The 19,535-nt window shown below is 35.7% G+C and overlaps 1 protein-coding gene across 2 annotated transcripts in view; it reads left to right on the top strand.

Moving 5' to 3' along the window:
• The window catches only part of ZNF804B (zinc finger protein 804B), a 622,860-nt gene that overhangs the window by 477,737 nt on the left and 125,588 nt on the right, over window positions 1-19,535 (top strand). For both annotated transcript variants that reach the window (XR_010120080.1, XM_055272789.2), the window contains exon 2: window positions 723-866. Coding sequence is in view for 1 of the 2 variants with exons in the window: in XM_055272789.2 (XP_055128764.1) it covers window positions 723-866 (144 nt within the window). In the remaining variant the exon portion in view is untranslated. The remainder of the gene's footprint in view (window positions 1-722; window positions 867-19,535) is intronic.

Below are 19,535 nucleotides of genomic sequence, written 5' to 3'. Positions count from 1 at the left end.
CATAGGGTTGTTGTGAGGAATGATGAGATAATTCATATACCTTGCGCATAGTTTATACTCAGTAAACATTTGCCACGATTATTCTATAATCAAAGAGATTCTATAATCAAAAGAGGATTTTAAGCAGGAGAATTATGTAGCCAAAACTGTTTTAAGTGGAGCATACTACAAATTTTCAGGAGAATATTTTGAAGAACATGGACATAAACCCATTGGTAATGTGTAGCAGGAACCAATGCTTGTGGAGGAGGCTTTGGCAATATTGAACATCATGGATACATCAGGCTGTATCTATAGTGTGAATGGGGACACCCATGGGAGAGCAAATGAAATAGATAAATCATTTGGCTGGAGATGGAATTGCATAGAACACTAAAATTTAAGGGGTAATATCAGAAAAACAGAGGGCTATGAAGGATATAAAGAAGAATGGCCAGTGATGTGCTTGGTAATAGGCACAATCACAACCTAGAAATGGGTGGCAAGAAGAAGGATGAGTAAAAACTAAGCTCCAGGCCAGGGCTACTTTAGAACTCATGATATGTCAATTGATAAGTTAGAGATGATGCTAAACTAGAAGTTATTTTCACAGTGTCATGAATTCCCAGAAAATAATGTGCTCCGTCATATTTCTTTAAGTTAAATACCACCTTGATTAATACGAGATCTGGTTATGCTATTAGAGAGAAGTCTAACCAACATTTTTGTATTTTTTCTTAAAGGATTTTACAGAAAAGGAGAAGTCCACAGCAAAGGCCCTGGAAGATGTAAAGGCGAACTTTTACTGTGAATTATGTGACAAGCAGTATCACAAACACCAGGAGTTTGACAATCATATTAATTCTTATGACCATGCTCATAAGCAGGTAAGCCAAAGTGGGAAAAGTCCTTCATATTCCTGTATTTATACCTTCAGAACAGAACTGTATGAATTTGACCTTATTTACTGCCATATAAGACTGTGAGGTGAGAACATTTTATGTCTTTCTTTCCCCCTGGAAATGTTGTGTTTTGTTTTTAAATGTTATCCAAAGTCGTTTTTTTTCCTAGAAATACTATAAAGCTGGAGGTAAACTTAGAGATAATTTAAGAGTAGACTGACATATTTATTTTAGAATTATATTCAGTTAACCCTTAAACAACACAGTGGTTAGGAATGTCAGTCAAAAATCTGCATATAACTTTTGCAGTTAAAAATCCGCATATGATTATTTTTGATTCCCTCAGAACTTTATTAATAGCCTACTGTTGACCAGGAAGAAGTTTACTGTAACATAAATAATCCATCAATGCATGTTTTATATATGTTATCTATATTATATACTGTATTCTTACAATAAAGTAAGCCAGAGAAAAGAAAATGTTATTAAGAAAATAAGAGAACATATTGTTACTATTCATTAAGTGGAAGTGGATCATCATAAAGGTCTTTATCTTCATTGTCTTCATGATAAGTAGGCTGGGGAGGAAGAGAAAGAGGAGGAGTTGGTCTTGCTGTCTCAGGGGTGGCAGAGGTCGAAGAAAATCCACATGTAAGTGGACCCATTCAGTTCAAACCTATGTTGTTCAAGGGTCAACTGTATGTAGGGAAACCAGGACCCGGGAAAAATAATGTCTTATTCAAAGTTACTTAACTAGTTAGTGACAGATTTAGAATCCTGGACTAGTACTAGGACATAATCTATTACAGAATCTATTATAGTCTACATCTTTCAAGGATTCTAAGTTATAGGAAATATTAGTTCTTTGGGAAAGCAATTCTCAATAAAAGATTACATTTTCCTAAGCATACTCTCTTAAAAAAGTCAAAGTTGTTATTTAATAAATGAAACATTGAAAACAAGCAAACAAAAAATCCAAAAGGGAAAAGCCTGGGGTAATCACAGGTGAAAACATTTCAGTTTATTTACTTGAAAGATCATATGGGCATCCATATTATTAGTGTGGATATACTACATATGGCTGCTTATATTATCTACTCTCCAAATGTGAAAGAAGAGGCTGTTGTTCTCATCTGGTTAGATGTTATCCTTGCTGATTGAGGTATGGCAATACTGGCAATTTAGGAATGTTAAATACCACCAACTGAGAAAAAAAATTTTATGTGGCCAAAGATTATTGCTAACAGCTGTAACAAGGTATGCATTCCTGATACCAAATGGACCTGGCATGTTGGAATGTGTGGGTAAGTCTTGTATACTCTATCTCAAATATTTATTCAGATTAAACAAAAATAAATATTTCATCAGACATCACTAGCATTGTATTGAGTGTATACTAAATATATATGTGTATATATATGTATGTGTGTATATATAGTATATATGTGTATATATACGTATATGTCATATATATACTATATATACACATATATGTGTATATACACACATATATGTATATACACGCACATATATATATATATGTGCGTGTATATACATATATATCTCCTTGGGAAATGCAAGCCTGACAAAGACACAGCTTTTATCCTTAAAAATAAGTGATATGTATATAGTTGGCTTCATTTCTCTGACAAGGGCAAGATAATGAGATAAATTGTTTTAGGATTGTAATTCCCAAATCCTAGTGTGTATAACAATGACCTCAGAATATGTTAATTGTTCAGATTCCCAGAATCTTCCTCAGATATTCTAGTTCAATAATTCTGAGATAGGATGTAGCAATCTATATTTTAAAATGAATTGAAAATGAAAAATTTCAAACGTATATAAATGTGAACTAATGGCTATCACCCAACTTCAATGATAATCAATCTTGCTTGATTTATACCACCACTGCTCACCACACCTCCCTACTGTTACATTATTTTGAAGCAAGTGCCAGATGGTATATCATTTTATCTAAAAGTATTTCAAGATATATGGTGATGCTTTAAAATTGATGCTTTGATTATTATCTAACCTAAAAATCAACAGTAAATTTTTAAATACCAGTTAGTGCTCTTGTTACCTTAGTGGTCTTATAAATGATTTGTAAATTTGAATTCATTGAAATTAGGATCCCTAAATATCCACACTTTTGGTTGGCATGTCTTGAAGTTTATTTTGGTGTATTTTAATCTATGGGTTTTTCCATTTCTTTTAAAATTGTACATTTTGCAGTTCCTTTCCCACATTTGGGATTATGCAAAATTCTACTCACTGTTATCTTTCAACATTTTCCTTGGTTTCCTTTTGACTGGTTTTTATGGATAGAGATTGGGCCAAATGCAGACATATTTTTTTCATGGCAAGAATATATTAGAGGGTATTTTGTGTCCTTCCATAAGGAGGCATATAATGTCTGGTTGTCTCTGTTTTTATAATCTTAAGTTTGATGAGTGAATTGAGGTACTATCAGATTGTTGATCCATTTATCATTAAGTTTCCACTGGCTTTTTTCTCACTAATGATTTCATAGACATCAATGATCATTTGCTCAAATATCTTTATTTGTATTTGTAAAATGATGATTCAAATTCTTTTACCCCTGCTACATATATTAGATAGATTATGTCTGTAAAGAGAAACTTCTTATAAGCACCACCCCCTGTGGGATTTTATGCAGGTGGCCTTCAGGCTGAATATTAAGAAAAATGTATTCAGGGATTCGGAGAAATAAAAGACCAGGAAAGGTCTCATGCAACAGTGGGATTTGATTTGTGCCTTACACATGTATAAATAGATGTTAAAATAGAGGATCAAGGTGAGATGGCATTTTTGTCACTGGAAATAGAAGCTAAGGTGAGAAAATCGAAGAGCATGAGGCATCTTTTGAGAACTGTAGGAAGTATTGAACTACCTGGGGTGAATCTTCCATACCAGGTCTGCATGCCACAGCATCCCATGTACTCTGGAATCCTGCCTAATCAATTTGTTTTTTATCATTTTCTTCAATCTTATTTCTATTAGCTATCTAACATGTTGATAAACAACCTTCCTCAATCTTTCTATTCTATTCTATCCATATGCACACTTCCGTCTTTCATTTATTTGCTTGTTTCATTTGTTTGTTTATTGACTTTCTGTCATTCTAACTTTCCTGGGTATTCTCCTTCATTAAACAATGATTCGGTTTCTACTGTGTGCTACTGTGTTCATTGTGAAAAAGCGACACATTTGGCCTCCACCTTCAGGGAGCTGGTAATCTAATTGAGGAGAAGACAAGTCAGTAGATCTTGTGATACATTAATTTAAGTGTTATAAAAATTTTATATGTAGGACACTTAAAAGCACACAAAACTGATTCCAGAAAGAAGAGAAGATAAATGAGCTGGATTTCTTTTTTTTTTTTTTTGAGACGGAGTCTCGCTCTGTCGCCCGGGCTGAAGTGCAGTGGCGCAATCTCTGCTCACTGCAAGCTCCGCCTCCCGGGTTCACGCCATTCTCCTGCCTCAGCCTCTCCGAGTAGCTGGGACTACAGGCGCCCGCCACCACGCCCGGCTAATTTTTTTGTATTTTTAGTAGAGACCGGGTTTCACCGTGGTCTCGATCTCCTGACCTGGTGATCCGCCCGCCTCGGCCTCCCAAAGTGCTGGGATTACAAGCGTGAGCCACCGCACCCGGCCCTGAGCTGGATTTCTTAAAGACTGAATAGAAGCTAACTGTGTACTCAAGAATAATAGGTCTTATACGGTAGGAAACCTATTATCAAGGCATGGGGGCAGTTAAAAAGCGTAATCTATGAAGGAGCAAATGATTCACTGTGGCTGCTTAAGGCCATTATCACTCTCTTGGGGATCACTTTAGAAATCTTTGAAACTGCATCCTATTTACCTCCTCTTTTTGCAGTGCATCTTGTCCTCATTTTTTATTTTGGATTCCCATTTCCACTATCATAATTAATCTCACTTCTAACTTATTGCTCAGGTCTTCAAACTGGACTCCCCACCTCCAGTACTTTTCCTGCTCCACACCAACCCACCACTTATGACCAGAGAAGTCTTTTCAAACTACGCCATTTATATGATCACTCTTTTCCTAGGAAATCTTTAGTGCTTGATGACTGATTTTTGAAAGGGTCTGAACTACTTATCATGCTATTCAAATCCACAATGTGGCTCTTAACTCCGTTTCCAGATTTATCTTCTGCAAATCCAGAATTTCCTTATAGTATCTTCAAACATGTCTTGTGCTTACCCACATCCTCATCTTGGATCATTATCTTCCCTCTCCCTGAAGTGCCCTCTTGTCTTGTGTCTCTTTTCAACACATACTTCTGCATATTTAATGCAGAGATTGGCAACTTATATGGGATATTAAAATAGCTGAGATTTCATGGTAAACTAATTTAACACAGAATTTTAAAAATAACTTTTGCTTAAAATCTATTAATATTATTGACAATTTTTGTATATGCCTCCCACTTTAAAAAACATTGGAATAATTTGCTATAAAGTTTGTTAGACTGCTTTCTTGGATAATATTGAAATACTTCCATTTAAAGATTTATTTTAGCCCAAAATATTTTGAAAATTACCTCAATTTTGGATGAAGCTGAGTTGCACTGAAGTAAATCATGCAAAAGTATATATTTTTTCAAATTTCAAAGCTAAATTTGTCCATTTGGTTCTTTCTTCTTTAAGAGCTCTCCTTGATTGTGATGATGATTATAATGGTGGTGGTGGAAACTGGCTATTTTTTGGCCTGAGTAATGTGAACAGTTGCCATAATTTTATTTTCCATGTAGATTCAGATGAACTAGCCAGCTTCTTCTATTGACCTTCCAAAAATATGCTCTTTTTGGTACACTTAGAAGTAAATCCAAACTCTCATGAAATCCATTCTATTATTCATCAATAGAACATCTTAGATCTGATAACAAAATAATCTTTGAATACTCTTCTCTGCTTTTCCTTCATTCATGTATAATTACTCAGGATCCCATCGCTTAATAAGTAATTTCTGAAGCATTTGTTATTATCTTCTGTCAGCATCATGTGTTTATTTTATCACAAAGATTATATTTTTCATGGTTGTATTGTAATTCTAGACGAGTAAGTCAACACACAACTTCAGGAAATAAAGTAAAAGAGCATGTCATACATGTATTTAAATGAATTCCATTAGCGCTTTAAAAATATTTTTCTGTAATTTGAATAAAAATTAAGATTTATTATTTATTTATTTATTTATTTTTGCCTCATGGCACTCCAGTATGGGCAACACAGTGAGACCTGTCTCCAAAAAAAAAAAATTAAGGTATTTTCTTAGGTATTATTTGTAGAGAAAGACAGCTCATCAATAACAAACCTGATTTTTTACATTTCTTTAGTGAGGAAAAATAATGAATTTCTAGCTTTGACAAGCCACTCTATATATAGTTCACGTTTTTGGAAACAATTCAATATCTTAGCTATTGCCTTGAACTTCTTAAAATTCTGTGTAAATGTTGAGTATTATTCCTAATGCAGTTTGAATGTGTATACAAATTATAATCACTTAGATAAAGACAGAACTGTAACTATTAATATAGGTAACATGTCAATAACAGGTAATTCCTTGTGAGACTACCTAGAAGTCATAATCCCTTTCTCGAGATTGTTAGCTGCAAATGTATTACTGGAATGAATAATACACATTCTCACATGCAGCAGCAGTCTCTCCTGCCCCAGGGACATTGTGACTCACCTCAATTTTGAAAAAACAAATGAGCCAGATCCCTGTACAATTAACCCATAAAAAATATCTTTAATAATAAAAAACAAATCCACTTTGAAACCTTCCACATGTGACGCTTAATCCTTCTAATCTGCATTTGCTTCACAATAGGATTTATTTTTATGCAGAAGGAACTGTTCACTTGTCAAGCCCTGGATTTGAACTCCAATGGATTCATTGTTTAAAATACTGTTTTGGATTCACCCCGTCTCTACTTGCTGTAGATAACATATCAAAACAGAACTACCATTGTCATCTTAAGAGGAAAAGACCCCAAAATTGCTAAAAGAATTTAATTTAATTACCTTTTTTTGTTTCTGCAATTTGATTTATATTTTCCCCAAATACTGCCCAAATGATATATAGTATGTTTAAGTTATTAGTCCTCTAAAAGTGGTAACAAAATGTCAAAGTGTAGATGATTGGTAGGGTCAGCAACATTGAAGAAATAAATACTGGAGTGCCTGGAATGAATACCTTCAGTACCATAAAGTAGTACTATCTCCTGTTCTGTTTTGCATTCTGTAAACCAAGATTTCTGGCAGAGTGTGTGTGTGTGTGTGTGTGTGTGTGTATCCTGGATTCACCCAGCAGTAGTTGCAACCTTTATTAGCAGAGAAGTATAAGACAAAAGAACCAAAGGTGATCTTAGCTTCCTGTCATATTTAACTCTCCCAAATTACTGTCTGTATCTTAGCCAAGAGGCTTTTTGCTCTCAAGGTTCTCCTTACTGAAAAATATATTAAAAATTCTGCATTCTGGCACCTTCTGACTTCCAAATATATCAAGTAGTTTCCTTCTACCTTATGACATTGGCTAGAGCTGACTGTTCCCTCTGTCTGGAAAATTTTTCTATCTGACCTTCAATGTTCTCGTTCTCTTCATTTGTGTCTCAGCTTAAATGTCACCTCTTCAGTAGGACATTTCTCTTTTATCTTAAGTAGTCAGTTACCAGTTTTCCAGTTCTAATGTCCTGTTGCCACTATCAGTGGGGATGTACTTTGTAATGGCCAGAGGCAGCTGTTCAATATTGAAGAACTTTGTGAGCTGGTTGTTTAACCATTGGTAGATTGAAATCAGCCATAATAGGATATCTACAAACACTACAAGTCAGGGCTTTCTGTGTTTTGTTTGGTTTTTCTAAAGAGTTGATAGACCAGCAGAAAACTGCTTATTACTCTTTAAAAAGAAAAAAAATTACTTTTTAAATTTTGTCCTCATACTCCACTCCCAGCTATTAACCTCATAAAGGGAAGGGCACGGTTCTATTAGCCACTGTGTCTCTAGAACTTAGAGCAATTTCTGGCGCATAGTAACATTCAGTAGATTTTTTTAAAATGAATAAGTAGCTGAATAACTTAGTTTTTAGAGTAGACTATTTCACTCTGTCCTACGTCAATATACTGACCTATCATTGACTAATCATTTCTTAAGTGAACAGAGTAAATACTGTGGTAAACATATGGGGTGCCTAATCTCAAGTTATTTATGATTATTGAACAAAAGGTGTCATGAAATGATGTTTTTATAATTTAAGAAAATATTTGATCCCATATTATTGTTGACAAGGTGTGCCACCCTAATACGTTCAGACTTGACTTTGTGGAAAATTGCTAATCTTCAAGGACTTTTAAGCAAGCAAATGATATGACTAGATTTGTGATTTAGAAAAATAATCCTAAAAGCAGTTTATGTTGGCACACAAGAAGAAGAGCTTGGCTCTGTGATGAGATAGGCATTCAAGAGTTCAAGAGAGACAATAGGAGTCTTTATAACAATGACAATGAAGGGAAGAGAAAGGGATAGATTCTAAAAATTGTCAATGGATTACAAAATGTGAACACATGTTTTGCATGACTACTAATCAACTAATACAAATTTGAGGAGATTTTAAAAGGTAAATTTGTCAAGCGTGAAAAAAACAATCATACCACCCGGTGTTGACAAGGTGTGAGAAAACATTGCTTATGACGGTATAAATTGTCTTAATTCTTCAGCATTCCACTTTTGATTATTATGAAAAGGCTCAAATTTAAATTTTTCTTACTAACAGTTCCATTTGGTAAGTATGCTAGGAAAATAATCAGATGAATTTCAAATATTTATGAATAAGGATATTTAAACTAGAAAAATACTGGAAACAATCTAAACATACAATGAAGAGAGAGTGGCTAAATTATGGTGGACTTAAACTGGAGTAATATGCTAGAATTAAACTTATGTTTTGGGTCTACTAAAAACAGGTGATGTAAAATGTAATTCTTAAAAGTTATTATTAGATAATTTATATTAAAAATCAAGAAATACAGAAGTGTAGAAAAATATTTAAAATTAATAATAATTTGGTTCACATATTTTCGGATAAGTCTCTAAATGTTTACTATCCAATCACAAACTATGATGTAACAACATAAAATGTGGTTATGTTATACATAATATTCTGTCTTCATATATTTTCACTTAATGTTATATCTCATAAGTCCATAGAGATCTATATTTTATTGTGTTGTTATATAAATACTCAGAATTTACATTATTGTGACTTGTAAATATTTTTCCAGCTGAGCTTCATAATGTACTATGATGACTTTATGAGTATATCTTCTTTCTGGAGTTAGAAATTGCTTAACTCTTATATTTCATCAATTTTGCATCACTGCCTATTACTCCTTTCCTGAATTATATACAATATATGAGAACAAAGTTTCATTAAAAACATCACATAAGTCAGATAATCAATTAGTCCTTTCTCCCTCTTCCCTTACACATATATAGTAAAGGCCTCCATCTTTCTTCTCTAATCCTGACAATTTGTCCTTCAGATCAGCTGCATAGCTATTGTTCTAGGACTTATTTTCACCATCATTTTGTAAATGCTTTTGCTTCTATCCTGGATTATACTTCTTGTTTCCTTGATCCCATGACTTTCTATGTTTTCTTTATTTCCTTATCCTATCCTCTAGGGCTATCCTCTAGGGCTTCCTATCCTCTAGGGCTTCCTAACAAAAGATACGTATGAGATAAAATTTGGGGATCATTGTCTATCAGTAAAAGTAAATGTGTTTATTCTACCCTCGCAGTTGATTTATTTTCAAACTGAGTTGTAACTTTCAGTTTTATTGTTGAGAAGCTATATGCCATCTTGTATCCTAATTGTTTCTTTCAGGAAACTTTTAAACTTTTCATCATTTCTTCCTGCAACAAAAATTGGTCTAGTGCCTTCTGTATGCCCAGCACCATTCCAAATGCTAGAGATTCAGTACAGAGTGAACCAGACAATCATCTCTATCCTCATGGAGCTAACATTATAGACAAGGTATAAAAAAGAAAGTGAACATATAAAATAAGAAAAATATATAGGATATCAGATGTTCTATATGCTATGGAGAAACATAAAGGAGTGAAGTGTACAGAGAATACGCTGGGGTAAATAGCATTTTAATTAGGGATTTTAGTAAAGACCTTAATTAAACAGCACTTAGGAGCAAGGGCCTAAAGGATATGAGGGAGCAACCCACAGAGCCATCTCTCTGAGAGAGAGAGTGTTCCACACAGAGGGAATGCCAAATGTAAAGTTTGGGAAATAGGGCCATTTAGTGTTCCAAATACTCCTAACACATTAACATTCTAGAACAACTTGCCTTTAGATGGCTTTCCAGTTACTGTGCAGGGCATTCCATGAGATCTCTCAATAGGGAAAAAAATATGTCATTTGTTTTAGAAAAGCGGTATTTTAATATTATTTCTTTGATTATATCTTCCTCTACAATCTATGTCTCTGTTTTCTTTCAAAATCTGAATACACAGTTAAAAGACAGAATGTCATGTGTGTCCAGAATTGGTGGGTTCTTGGTCTCACTGACTTCAAGAATGAAGCCGCAGACCCTCGCGGTGAGGGTTACAGCTCTTAAGGTGGCGCGTCTGGAGTTTGTTCCTTCTGATGTTTGGATGTGTTTGGAGTTTCCTCCTTCTGGTGGGTTCATGGTCTTGCTGGCTCAGGAGTGAAGCTGCAGACCTTCACAGTGAGTGTTACAGCTCATAAAGGCAGTGTGGACCCAAAGAGTGAGCAGCAGCAGGATTTATTGCAAAGCGCGAAAGAACAAAGCTTCCACAGTGTGGAAGGGGACCCGAGCGGGTTGCCACTGCTGGCTCAGGGAGCCTGCTTTTATTCTCTTATCTGGCCCCACCCACATCCTGCTGATTGGTAGAGCTGAGTGGTCTATTTTGACAGGGCGCTGATTGGTGCGTTTACAATCCCTGAGCTAGACACATAGGTTCTCCACATCCCCACTAGAGTAGCTAGATACAGAGTGTCGACTGGTGCATTCACAAACCCTGAGCTAGACACAGGGTGCTGATTGGTGTGTTTACAAACCTTGAGCTAGATACAGAGTGCTGATTGGTGTATTTACAATCCCTGAGCTAGACATAAAGTTTCTCCATGTCCCCACCAGACTCAGGAGCCCAGCTGGCTTCACCCAGTGGATCCTGCACTGGGGCTGCAGGTGGAGCTGCCTGCCAGTCCCGCACCGTCTCCCTGCACTCCTCAGCCCTTGGGTGGTGATAGGACTGGGCGCCATGGAGCAGGAGGCGGCGCTCATCAGGGAGGCTTGGCTGCACAGTAGCCCATGGAAGTGGGGGAGGCTCAGGCATGGTGGGCTGCAGGTCCCCAGCCCTGCCCCGTGAGAAGGCAGCTAAGGCCCAGCAAGAAATTGAGCACAGCAGCTGCTGGCCCGGGTGCTAAGCCCCTCACTGCCCTGGTCGGCAGGCTGGCCGGCCAGCTGCTCCCAGTGCGGGGCCCACCAAGCCCACGCCCACCCGGAGCTCGCAATGGCCTGCAAGCACTGTGCGCAGCCCCGGTTCCCGCCCGCGCCTCTCCCTCCACACCTCCCCGCAAGCTGAGGGAGTCAGCTCAGACCTTGGCCAGCCCAGAAAGGGGCTCCCACAGTGCAGCGGCGGGCTGAAGGGCTCCTCAAGTGCCGCCAAAGTGGGAGCCCAGGCAGACGAGGCGCTGAGAGTGAGCGAGGGTTGTGAGGACTGCCAGCACGCTATCACTTCTCAATAGTTCACAAAAAAGACTCAGCTCAGATATCTACAAGAAACCCACCTCAAATATAAAGATCGATTAAAAGAAAAGTAATAGAGAAACATACACCATGAATACTAGCTGGAAGAGCAGCATTAATTTTAGGCAAAGCTGAGTTGAGAAGAAGCAAAATTTTCAGAGATAAAGAGGAACATTACATAATGATAAAGAGGAACATTACATAATTATATCTCCAAGAAGACATAACAATCTTTCATGTGTATGTATTCAGCTAACAACAGAGCATCAAAATATGTGATGCAAAACCTGATAGAAATGCAAAGAGAAACAGATGAATGCACGATTTTACTTGGAGATACCAACACCTGTTTGTCAGTAACTGACAAATCTAGCAGGCATAAAATCAGTAAGAACATAGTTGAACTGAACAGTTCCATCAATCAATTGGATCTAACTGATATCTATAGAATACTTCATCCAACAGCATAAGAGTACACATTCGTCTCCAACTCACATAAAACATTCACCAAGAAAGACTAAATTATGATTAAAAAATACACATTAAAAATTTTTAAATAAAAAATCATACATAATATGCTCTCAAATCACAATGTAATTAAACTAGACACCTGTAATAAATATTTGGAAACTCAGAAAACCCTTTGATATTATAAACACATGAATTAAATAAATATCAAAAAAGTAAAAATATTTCAAACCAAATGAAAATGAAAATATATCTTAGTAAAATTTGTGGAATGTGGCAAAGAGTGCTTAGAAAAAATTATAGTGTTGAATGTTATATTGAAAAAAGAAATATAAAAAATTGATAATCTAAGCTCTTACCAAAAAAACTGCAAAAAGAACAGCAAATTAAATTCAAAGTAAACAGAAGAGATAAAAATTAAAGCAGAAATCAATAACACTAAAAATAAGAACCAATGGAGAAAATCAATGAAACTAAAAGCTGGCTCTCTTAAAAAGATACAGTTAATATATCTTTAATCAGGTTAACTAAGGAGAGAGATAGACATGGGGGAGGGGGGAGAGAGAGTGAGCGAGTTAGGATAATAAAGAAATAGTATAAGTGACTCTGTGCCCCCAAATTTGATAACTTTGATGAAAGGTCAATTTCTTAAAAGACACCATCTATCCAAACTCATACAAGAAGAAACAGATAATCTGAATATTAAAGGAGAAAACTAAAGTTGGTGAGCTAACACGATCCAGTTTCAAAAAGTACTATAAAACTAAGTATGTAAATAAGTAAGTAAGACAGTATGGTATTGTCAAGAGAATAGATAAATAGATCAACAGAGCAGAGTAGAAATCCCAGAAATAGACGTGCACTAATGTAGTCAACTCCTGCTCTTTGACAAAGAAGTAAAAGTAATTCAATGGAGAAGATATTCTGTTGAACAAATGGTGCTGAAACACCTGGACATCCACATACATCTGATTTTCTAAAAGAAGCTACAGGCCTTTTCCTAACTGTACATTATTCAATCATTATTGTATGTAGTGGTGTCTCACTGTGATTTATTTTGATTCCTCCAAAAACTAATAATATGGAACATATTTTCATTTGCTTATTTAACATTTACATATCTTCTTTGGTGAAGTTTCTATTCACAAATTGTGCTAATTTTTCTAACTTGGTTGCTTGCCTTATTGTTTAAGAATTTTTAAAGTTCTTAATCTATTTTGAATGCAAATCCTTTATGAGATACAAGATGTATAAATATTTTCTGCCAAAATTGCAAAATATTTTTATATTTCTCTGAATATTTTATAATTTTAGTTTTCTAATATAGGTCTATGATCTAATTTTTAGTATTAATTTTTGTGCATGGTGTGAGGCAAGGGCCCAAGTTCAATTTTTTTCTTATAGGTATCCAGTTGTTCCAACGTAATTTGAGGAAAATGCTATTTGTGTCTCATGGATTTACTTTGGAAGCACTGTTTGAAGATTATTATTCATAAATGTATAAGTTTATTTCTAGATTCTGTATTTCATTACTTTGACTTATATGTTTATGCTTATGCCAATACCAAGCTATCTTATTTGCTGTAACTTTATAGCAAGTTTTGAAATTAGATAGTATGAGTCCTCCAAATTTTCTCTTGTTTTTAACAATTGTCTTAGCAATTCTAAGTCATTTGAATTTTGATATAACTTTTGGATTCTGTTTGCAATTTCTAAAGCAAACCTATTTGGATTTTGATAGGAATTGCACTAAATTTAGATTAATTTGATGGAATTTTAATCCTTAACCATATTGAGTCTCCCAATTTATACATATATGTCTCTGTTTACTTAAATTGCCTTTAATTTATTGCAGAAATCTTGTGTAGTTTTTATTTTACACATTTTTTCTTGTTAAATATGATATATTTTAGTGATTTTTATGCTATTTGAAAGGGAATTTTAATTTGACTTTCTGATCGTTTGTTGCCACTACATGAATATCCAATAGATTTTTTATATTAATATTACTATTTTATATTGATCCTGTAATTTTGTTCAACTTGGTTGTTAGTTCTAGCATCCTTTTTGTTAGACTTTTAGGATTTTATGTATATAAGAACATGTCATCTACAAATAGAGCCAGTCTTACTTCTTTCTTTTTGAGCTATATGCCTGCACTTACGTTGTTTCTTGCACAGAATTCCAATGTGGTGTTGAATAAAAGTTGCAGAAATGGCCACTTTTGTGTTCTGAATCTAAGGTAGAGATAATTCTTTTGACATTGAATATGCTGTTGGATATAGGTCTTTAATAGATACCCTTTATGAAAATGAAAGCATTTTTTTACTCCTAGTATATTGAGAGGGTGTTTTATTTATTTTGAAATTATAAACGGGATTCTGTTTTGCCAGATGCTTTTTTTTGCATCTACTGAGATGAATGTGTGGTGCTTGCTCTTTATTCTGTTAATGTGGTGTGAGATATTAATTGATTTTTTGGATATTAATTCAACCTTGCATTTCTGGAGTAAATCTCACTCATGGTGTATAATATCTTTTTTATAATTTATAGGATTTAAAATTGATGGTGATTTGTTAAGGATTTTTGTGTTTCTGTTCTTGAGAGAAATATAGTTCACTTTCTTGAGATGTGTGTGTGGCTCTGGTATCGAATACTAGAATTAGAAATGAGTGGGAAATGTTTCTTGCTCTTCCAGTTCCTGAGTTTCTGTAGGGTTATTATTCATTCTTTAAATGTTTAATAGAACTTACCAGTGAAGCCACTTTTAGGTACTCTTTTCTTTACTTAATGAAAATTTATTGAGATCTTTCTATTTCTTCTTGGCTCGATTTTGGCAATTTCTGTCTTTGTAGGTATTGTCCAGTTCATGTATGTTGTCAAAAAGTTGTTGGCATAAAATTATATACAATATTTTATCATAATACTTTTAGTATACCCTATCTAATATCCCCTACATTATTTGCTTTGGTGACACGTGTCTTCTCTGTTTTTCTCAGTAAGTCTAGCTGAAGGTTTATGAACATTAGTAATCTTTACAAACAAAATCTTTGTTTTCATTTATTTTCTACTTTTTAAAAATCTACTTGCTATTGATTTCTGATTTCTCTTTTGATATGTATAATATACTTTCTCCTTATTTTGTGTGTAATTTATTTATTTTTATTTATTTATTTTTATTTATTTATTTTTTGAGATGGAGTCTCGCTCTGTCACGCAGGCTGGAGTGCAGTGGCGCGATCTCTGCTCACTTCAAGCTTTGCCTCCCGGGTTCACACCATTTATCTGCCTCCGCCTCCCAAGCAGCTGGGACTACAGGGCCCCACCACCACGCCCGGCTAATTTTTTCTTGCATTTTTAGTAGAGACGGGGTTTCCTCGTGTTAGCCAGGATGGTCTCCATCTCCTGACCTCGTGATCCACCTGCCTCGGCCTCCCAAAGTGCTGGGATTACAGGCGTGAGCCACCGTGCCTGGCTAATGTATTCTTTTTTAAAGGTTTATTTGCTTTTAATCAATCCTGAACCCTTAGAGTAACTGTTAATATAATAATGGGTTTCTTAAAGTAATTCTATGGGGAACCAATAAAATTGTGCCAGAGCACACAGACATGTGGTTGTCTGACTTACTCAGAAAGTAACGCTGAACAGAAAAATAAATATATAGTATATTTTTATGAAATCCTCTTTTGATAAATATTTTACAATCATGAATTTGATATTTTCTTGAGAAGTATTGATTATAGCCATTTTGTTTGCATTTTAAAGGTGTACTCAACATGGTTTGGCCATATTATGAAATAAATGAAGGCCAAATAAGCCTTCCTGAATGTGGGGGTGGCTTCAGTTTGAGGGGTAGGCTGGAGGAACACTGAAAAACAGAGCTAAGTTTTTTTCTTTTCTTTTCTTTCTTGTTTTTTTTTTTTTTTTTGAGATGGAGTTTCACTCTTGTTGCCAGGCCGGAGTGCAATGGTGTGATCTTGGCTCACTGCACCGTCTGCCTCCTGGGTTCAAGTGATTCTCCTGCCTCAGCCTCCTGAGTAGCTGGATTACAGGCACATGCCACCATGCCCAGCTAATTTTGTATTTTTAGTAGAGACAGGGTTTCTCCATGTTGGTCAGGCTGACTTCAGGTGATCCGCCTGCCTCATCCTCCCAAAGTGTTGGGATTACACGTTTGGCCACTGCTCCCTGCCAGTTTTTTCTTAAGAAGTAGTTTTGTGTCTACTCCAGTGCATAGAGTAAAAGCCTCAGCATTTTCCACAATGGATTGTGAATCTATTAATTTTAGGCATAATGTCATACCTGTTTGCTAAAAGGAGCTAATTCTTCAACTTAGCCAAAAAGCCGTGTAAGTAAGCAATCATTAGGAGTTTTAACTCAATATATTTTTTTTGATATAAGCCTAGCTAATATAATGAGCTTGTTTTTAAATAGAGGTATTAAATATATGGCAATTAATTGTTGAGGTGTGTATATGTTAAATGATCTGTTTCTTTTGAATTATACTTCTGTGATATTCCCTTTTTTTTTATTGTGGTCAACCCCCTTATCTTTCATAATAGCTAGCCAAATGGGAGGAAGTGTATTAAATTGACTACTACTCCATACCCAGAGTCTTTACCCACTCTTTTTTTTTTTTTTTTGAGACGGAGTCTCACGCTGTCGCCCAGGCTGGAGTGCAATGGTGCAATCTCGGCTCGCTGCAAGCTCCGCCTCCTGGGTTCACGCCATTCTCCTGCCTCAGCCTCTCCGAGTAGCTGGGACTACAGGCGCCCGCCACCATGCCCGGCTAATTTTTTGTATTTTTAGTAGAGACGGGGTTTCACCATGGTCTCGATCTCCTGACCTCGTGATCCGCCTGCCTCGGCCTCCCAAAGTGCTGGGATTACAAGCGTGAGCCACCGCGCCCGGCCTACCCACTCTTAATATCAAACTAGATTCTAACTTTAGGTGTAATCTACTTAACCTCTTTGAGTAGTAAATGATACCTACTATGTAAGATTTCCATGAAATTAAATACCACCTGTGATGGTTAATATTAAGTGTCAGTATGACTGGCTAGAGGGATGCCAAGATGGCTGGTGAAGCATTGTTTTTGGGTATGTCCGTGAGGGCATTTCCAGAGGAAACTGGTGTGTCATACAGGACCAATAGAAACAAGCAGATGAAAGTGAGGGGTTTCTGTCTCTTTCTCTTTCTGTTTCCTCCTCTCTCCCCACTCCCATTTCTCTCTCCCCATTCCATAAGGAAACACCTTTCTCCTCCTTTGCTTGGACATCAGACTCCAGGTTCTTTGGCTCTTGAATTATGCGACTTGAATTACCAGCCTCCTAGGGTCTCTCGGGTGTTCAGCCTCAGACTGGGAGATGCACTGTTGTCTTTCCTGATTCTAAAGCTTTCAGACTTGGACTGATCCATGCTGCTGGCTTCTCTGGTTCTCCACCTTGCAGTTGGCCTCTCATGAAATTTCCCTGACTCTGTGAGTTCATTTCCCTAATAAACCCTCTCTCTTATATCTTATTGGTTCTGTCTCTCTGGAGAATTTGGACTATTACACCATCATAAACTCTCTCAATGCAGTGCTTAATCCAATAAATACTTCTATAGTAAAAAATATATTTTTTATTTTTATTTTTAAATCTGCATGTAATTGTATCCTTATCTTTTTATACTCTATGAGAGCATCAGTTTTCCAGTTTATCCAATATTATAAAATGACAAAACATAAAGTAAAAATATAATCAAACCTTTCCTCACTGAACTAGAAATTTCTGTTTATTTTTTCCAGAGAAATATACAAATGTCTGAATCTTAAAGAACCTTATAAAACCTTTAGGTATTAGCAGATGCAGGAGTATATTGCACTTTCACATATTAGATTATTGTCAAGTCTTCTCCATAAAGTCAAAAGCTAAATGGAAGTAAACGAAAAGAGACCATCCCACGAAGTAATGCTGGTACACATGGACTAAATCCATATCAAAAATCTGAGTTACCCTCCACTTAAAATAATTCCTTGTGTTTCAAACATAATTAAAGAAACTGGAATACATTTGAGATTCAATTTTGAATAACTAATGTGTGTTAAATTTGATCAGTATAAAAGCTGCCTTTTGCAAAAACATCCTGGATCCAGATATATATTTGAAAAAAGGAACTTAATTGGCTATAGTAATAGCGGTGATGATCACCTATTCTTTACAATAGTTTTGTAAAAAACTGAGGATGAAGTATATTTGCCTTCTGTAGGCAAAACCTGATGACCATATTAATTTGGGCCCAAATTGTTTTTTTTCTGAGGAACGTAACAACTGACTAAACTGAAATGAAATACTCTTATTTGAATGTTTCCCACAATGTCTTTATACTCACAACAAATATTTAGAAATAGGTAGTAAATAAATGTGTATCAAAGGAATAAAGTCTATTAACATTAAAATAAGAAGATAAAAAGAAAATTTTAAACAAATTTTGTATCAAAACCACCCATCAAAACCACATTCTTCCAGTTGTTTGTATCGTCTTTTATTTCACTGAGCAGTGATTTGTAGTTCTGCTTGAAGAGGTCCTTCACGTCCCTTGTAAGTTGGCTTCCTAGGTATTTTTTTCTCTTTGAAGCAATTGTGAATGGGAGTTCACTCATGATTTTGCTCTCTGTTTGTCTGTTATTGGTGTGTAAGAATGCTTGTGATTTTTGTACATTGATTTTGTATCCTGAGACTTTGCTGAAGTTCCTTATCAGCTTAAGGAGATTTTGGGCTGAGACCCTGGGGTTTTTTAGATATACAGTCATGTCATCCGCATGGATTGGAAGAATCAATATCCTGAAAATGGCCATACTGCCCAAGGTAATTTATAGATTCAATGCCATGCCCATCAAGCTACCAATGACTTTCTTCACAGAATTGGAAAGAACTACTGTAAAGTTCATATGGAACCAAAAAAGAGCCCGCATCGCCAAGTCAATCCTAAGCCTAAAGAACAAAGCCAGAGGCATCACGCTACCTGACTTCAAACTATACTACAAGGCTACAGTAACCAAAACAGCATGGTACTGGTACCAAAACAGAGATATAGATCAATGGAACAGAACAGAGCCCTCAGAAATAATGCCGCATATCTACAACCATCTGATCTTTGACAAACCTGACAAAAACAAGCAATGGGGGAAGGATTCCCTATTTAATAAATGGTGCTGGGAAAACTGGCTAGCCATATGGAGAAAGCTGAAACTGGATCCCTTCCTTACACCTTACACAAAAATTAATTCAAGATGGATTAAAGACTGAAATGTTAGACCTAAAACCATAAATACCCTAGAAGAAAACCTAGGCAATACCATTCA

Source organism: Symphalangus syndactylus, chromosome 3 (genome assembly GCF_028878055.3).
Source record: "Symphalangus syndactylus isolate Jambi chromosome 3, NHGRI_mSymSyn1-v2.1_pri, whole genome shotgun sequence".
Lineage (NCBI taxonomy): Eukaryota > Metazoa > Chordata > Mammalia > Primates > Hylobatidae > Symphalangus > Symphalangus syndactylus.
Note: the sequence above shows the minus strand (reverse complement) of the source record. Positions and strands in the feature narration are given on the sequence as shown.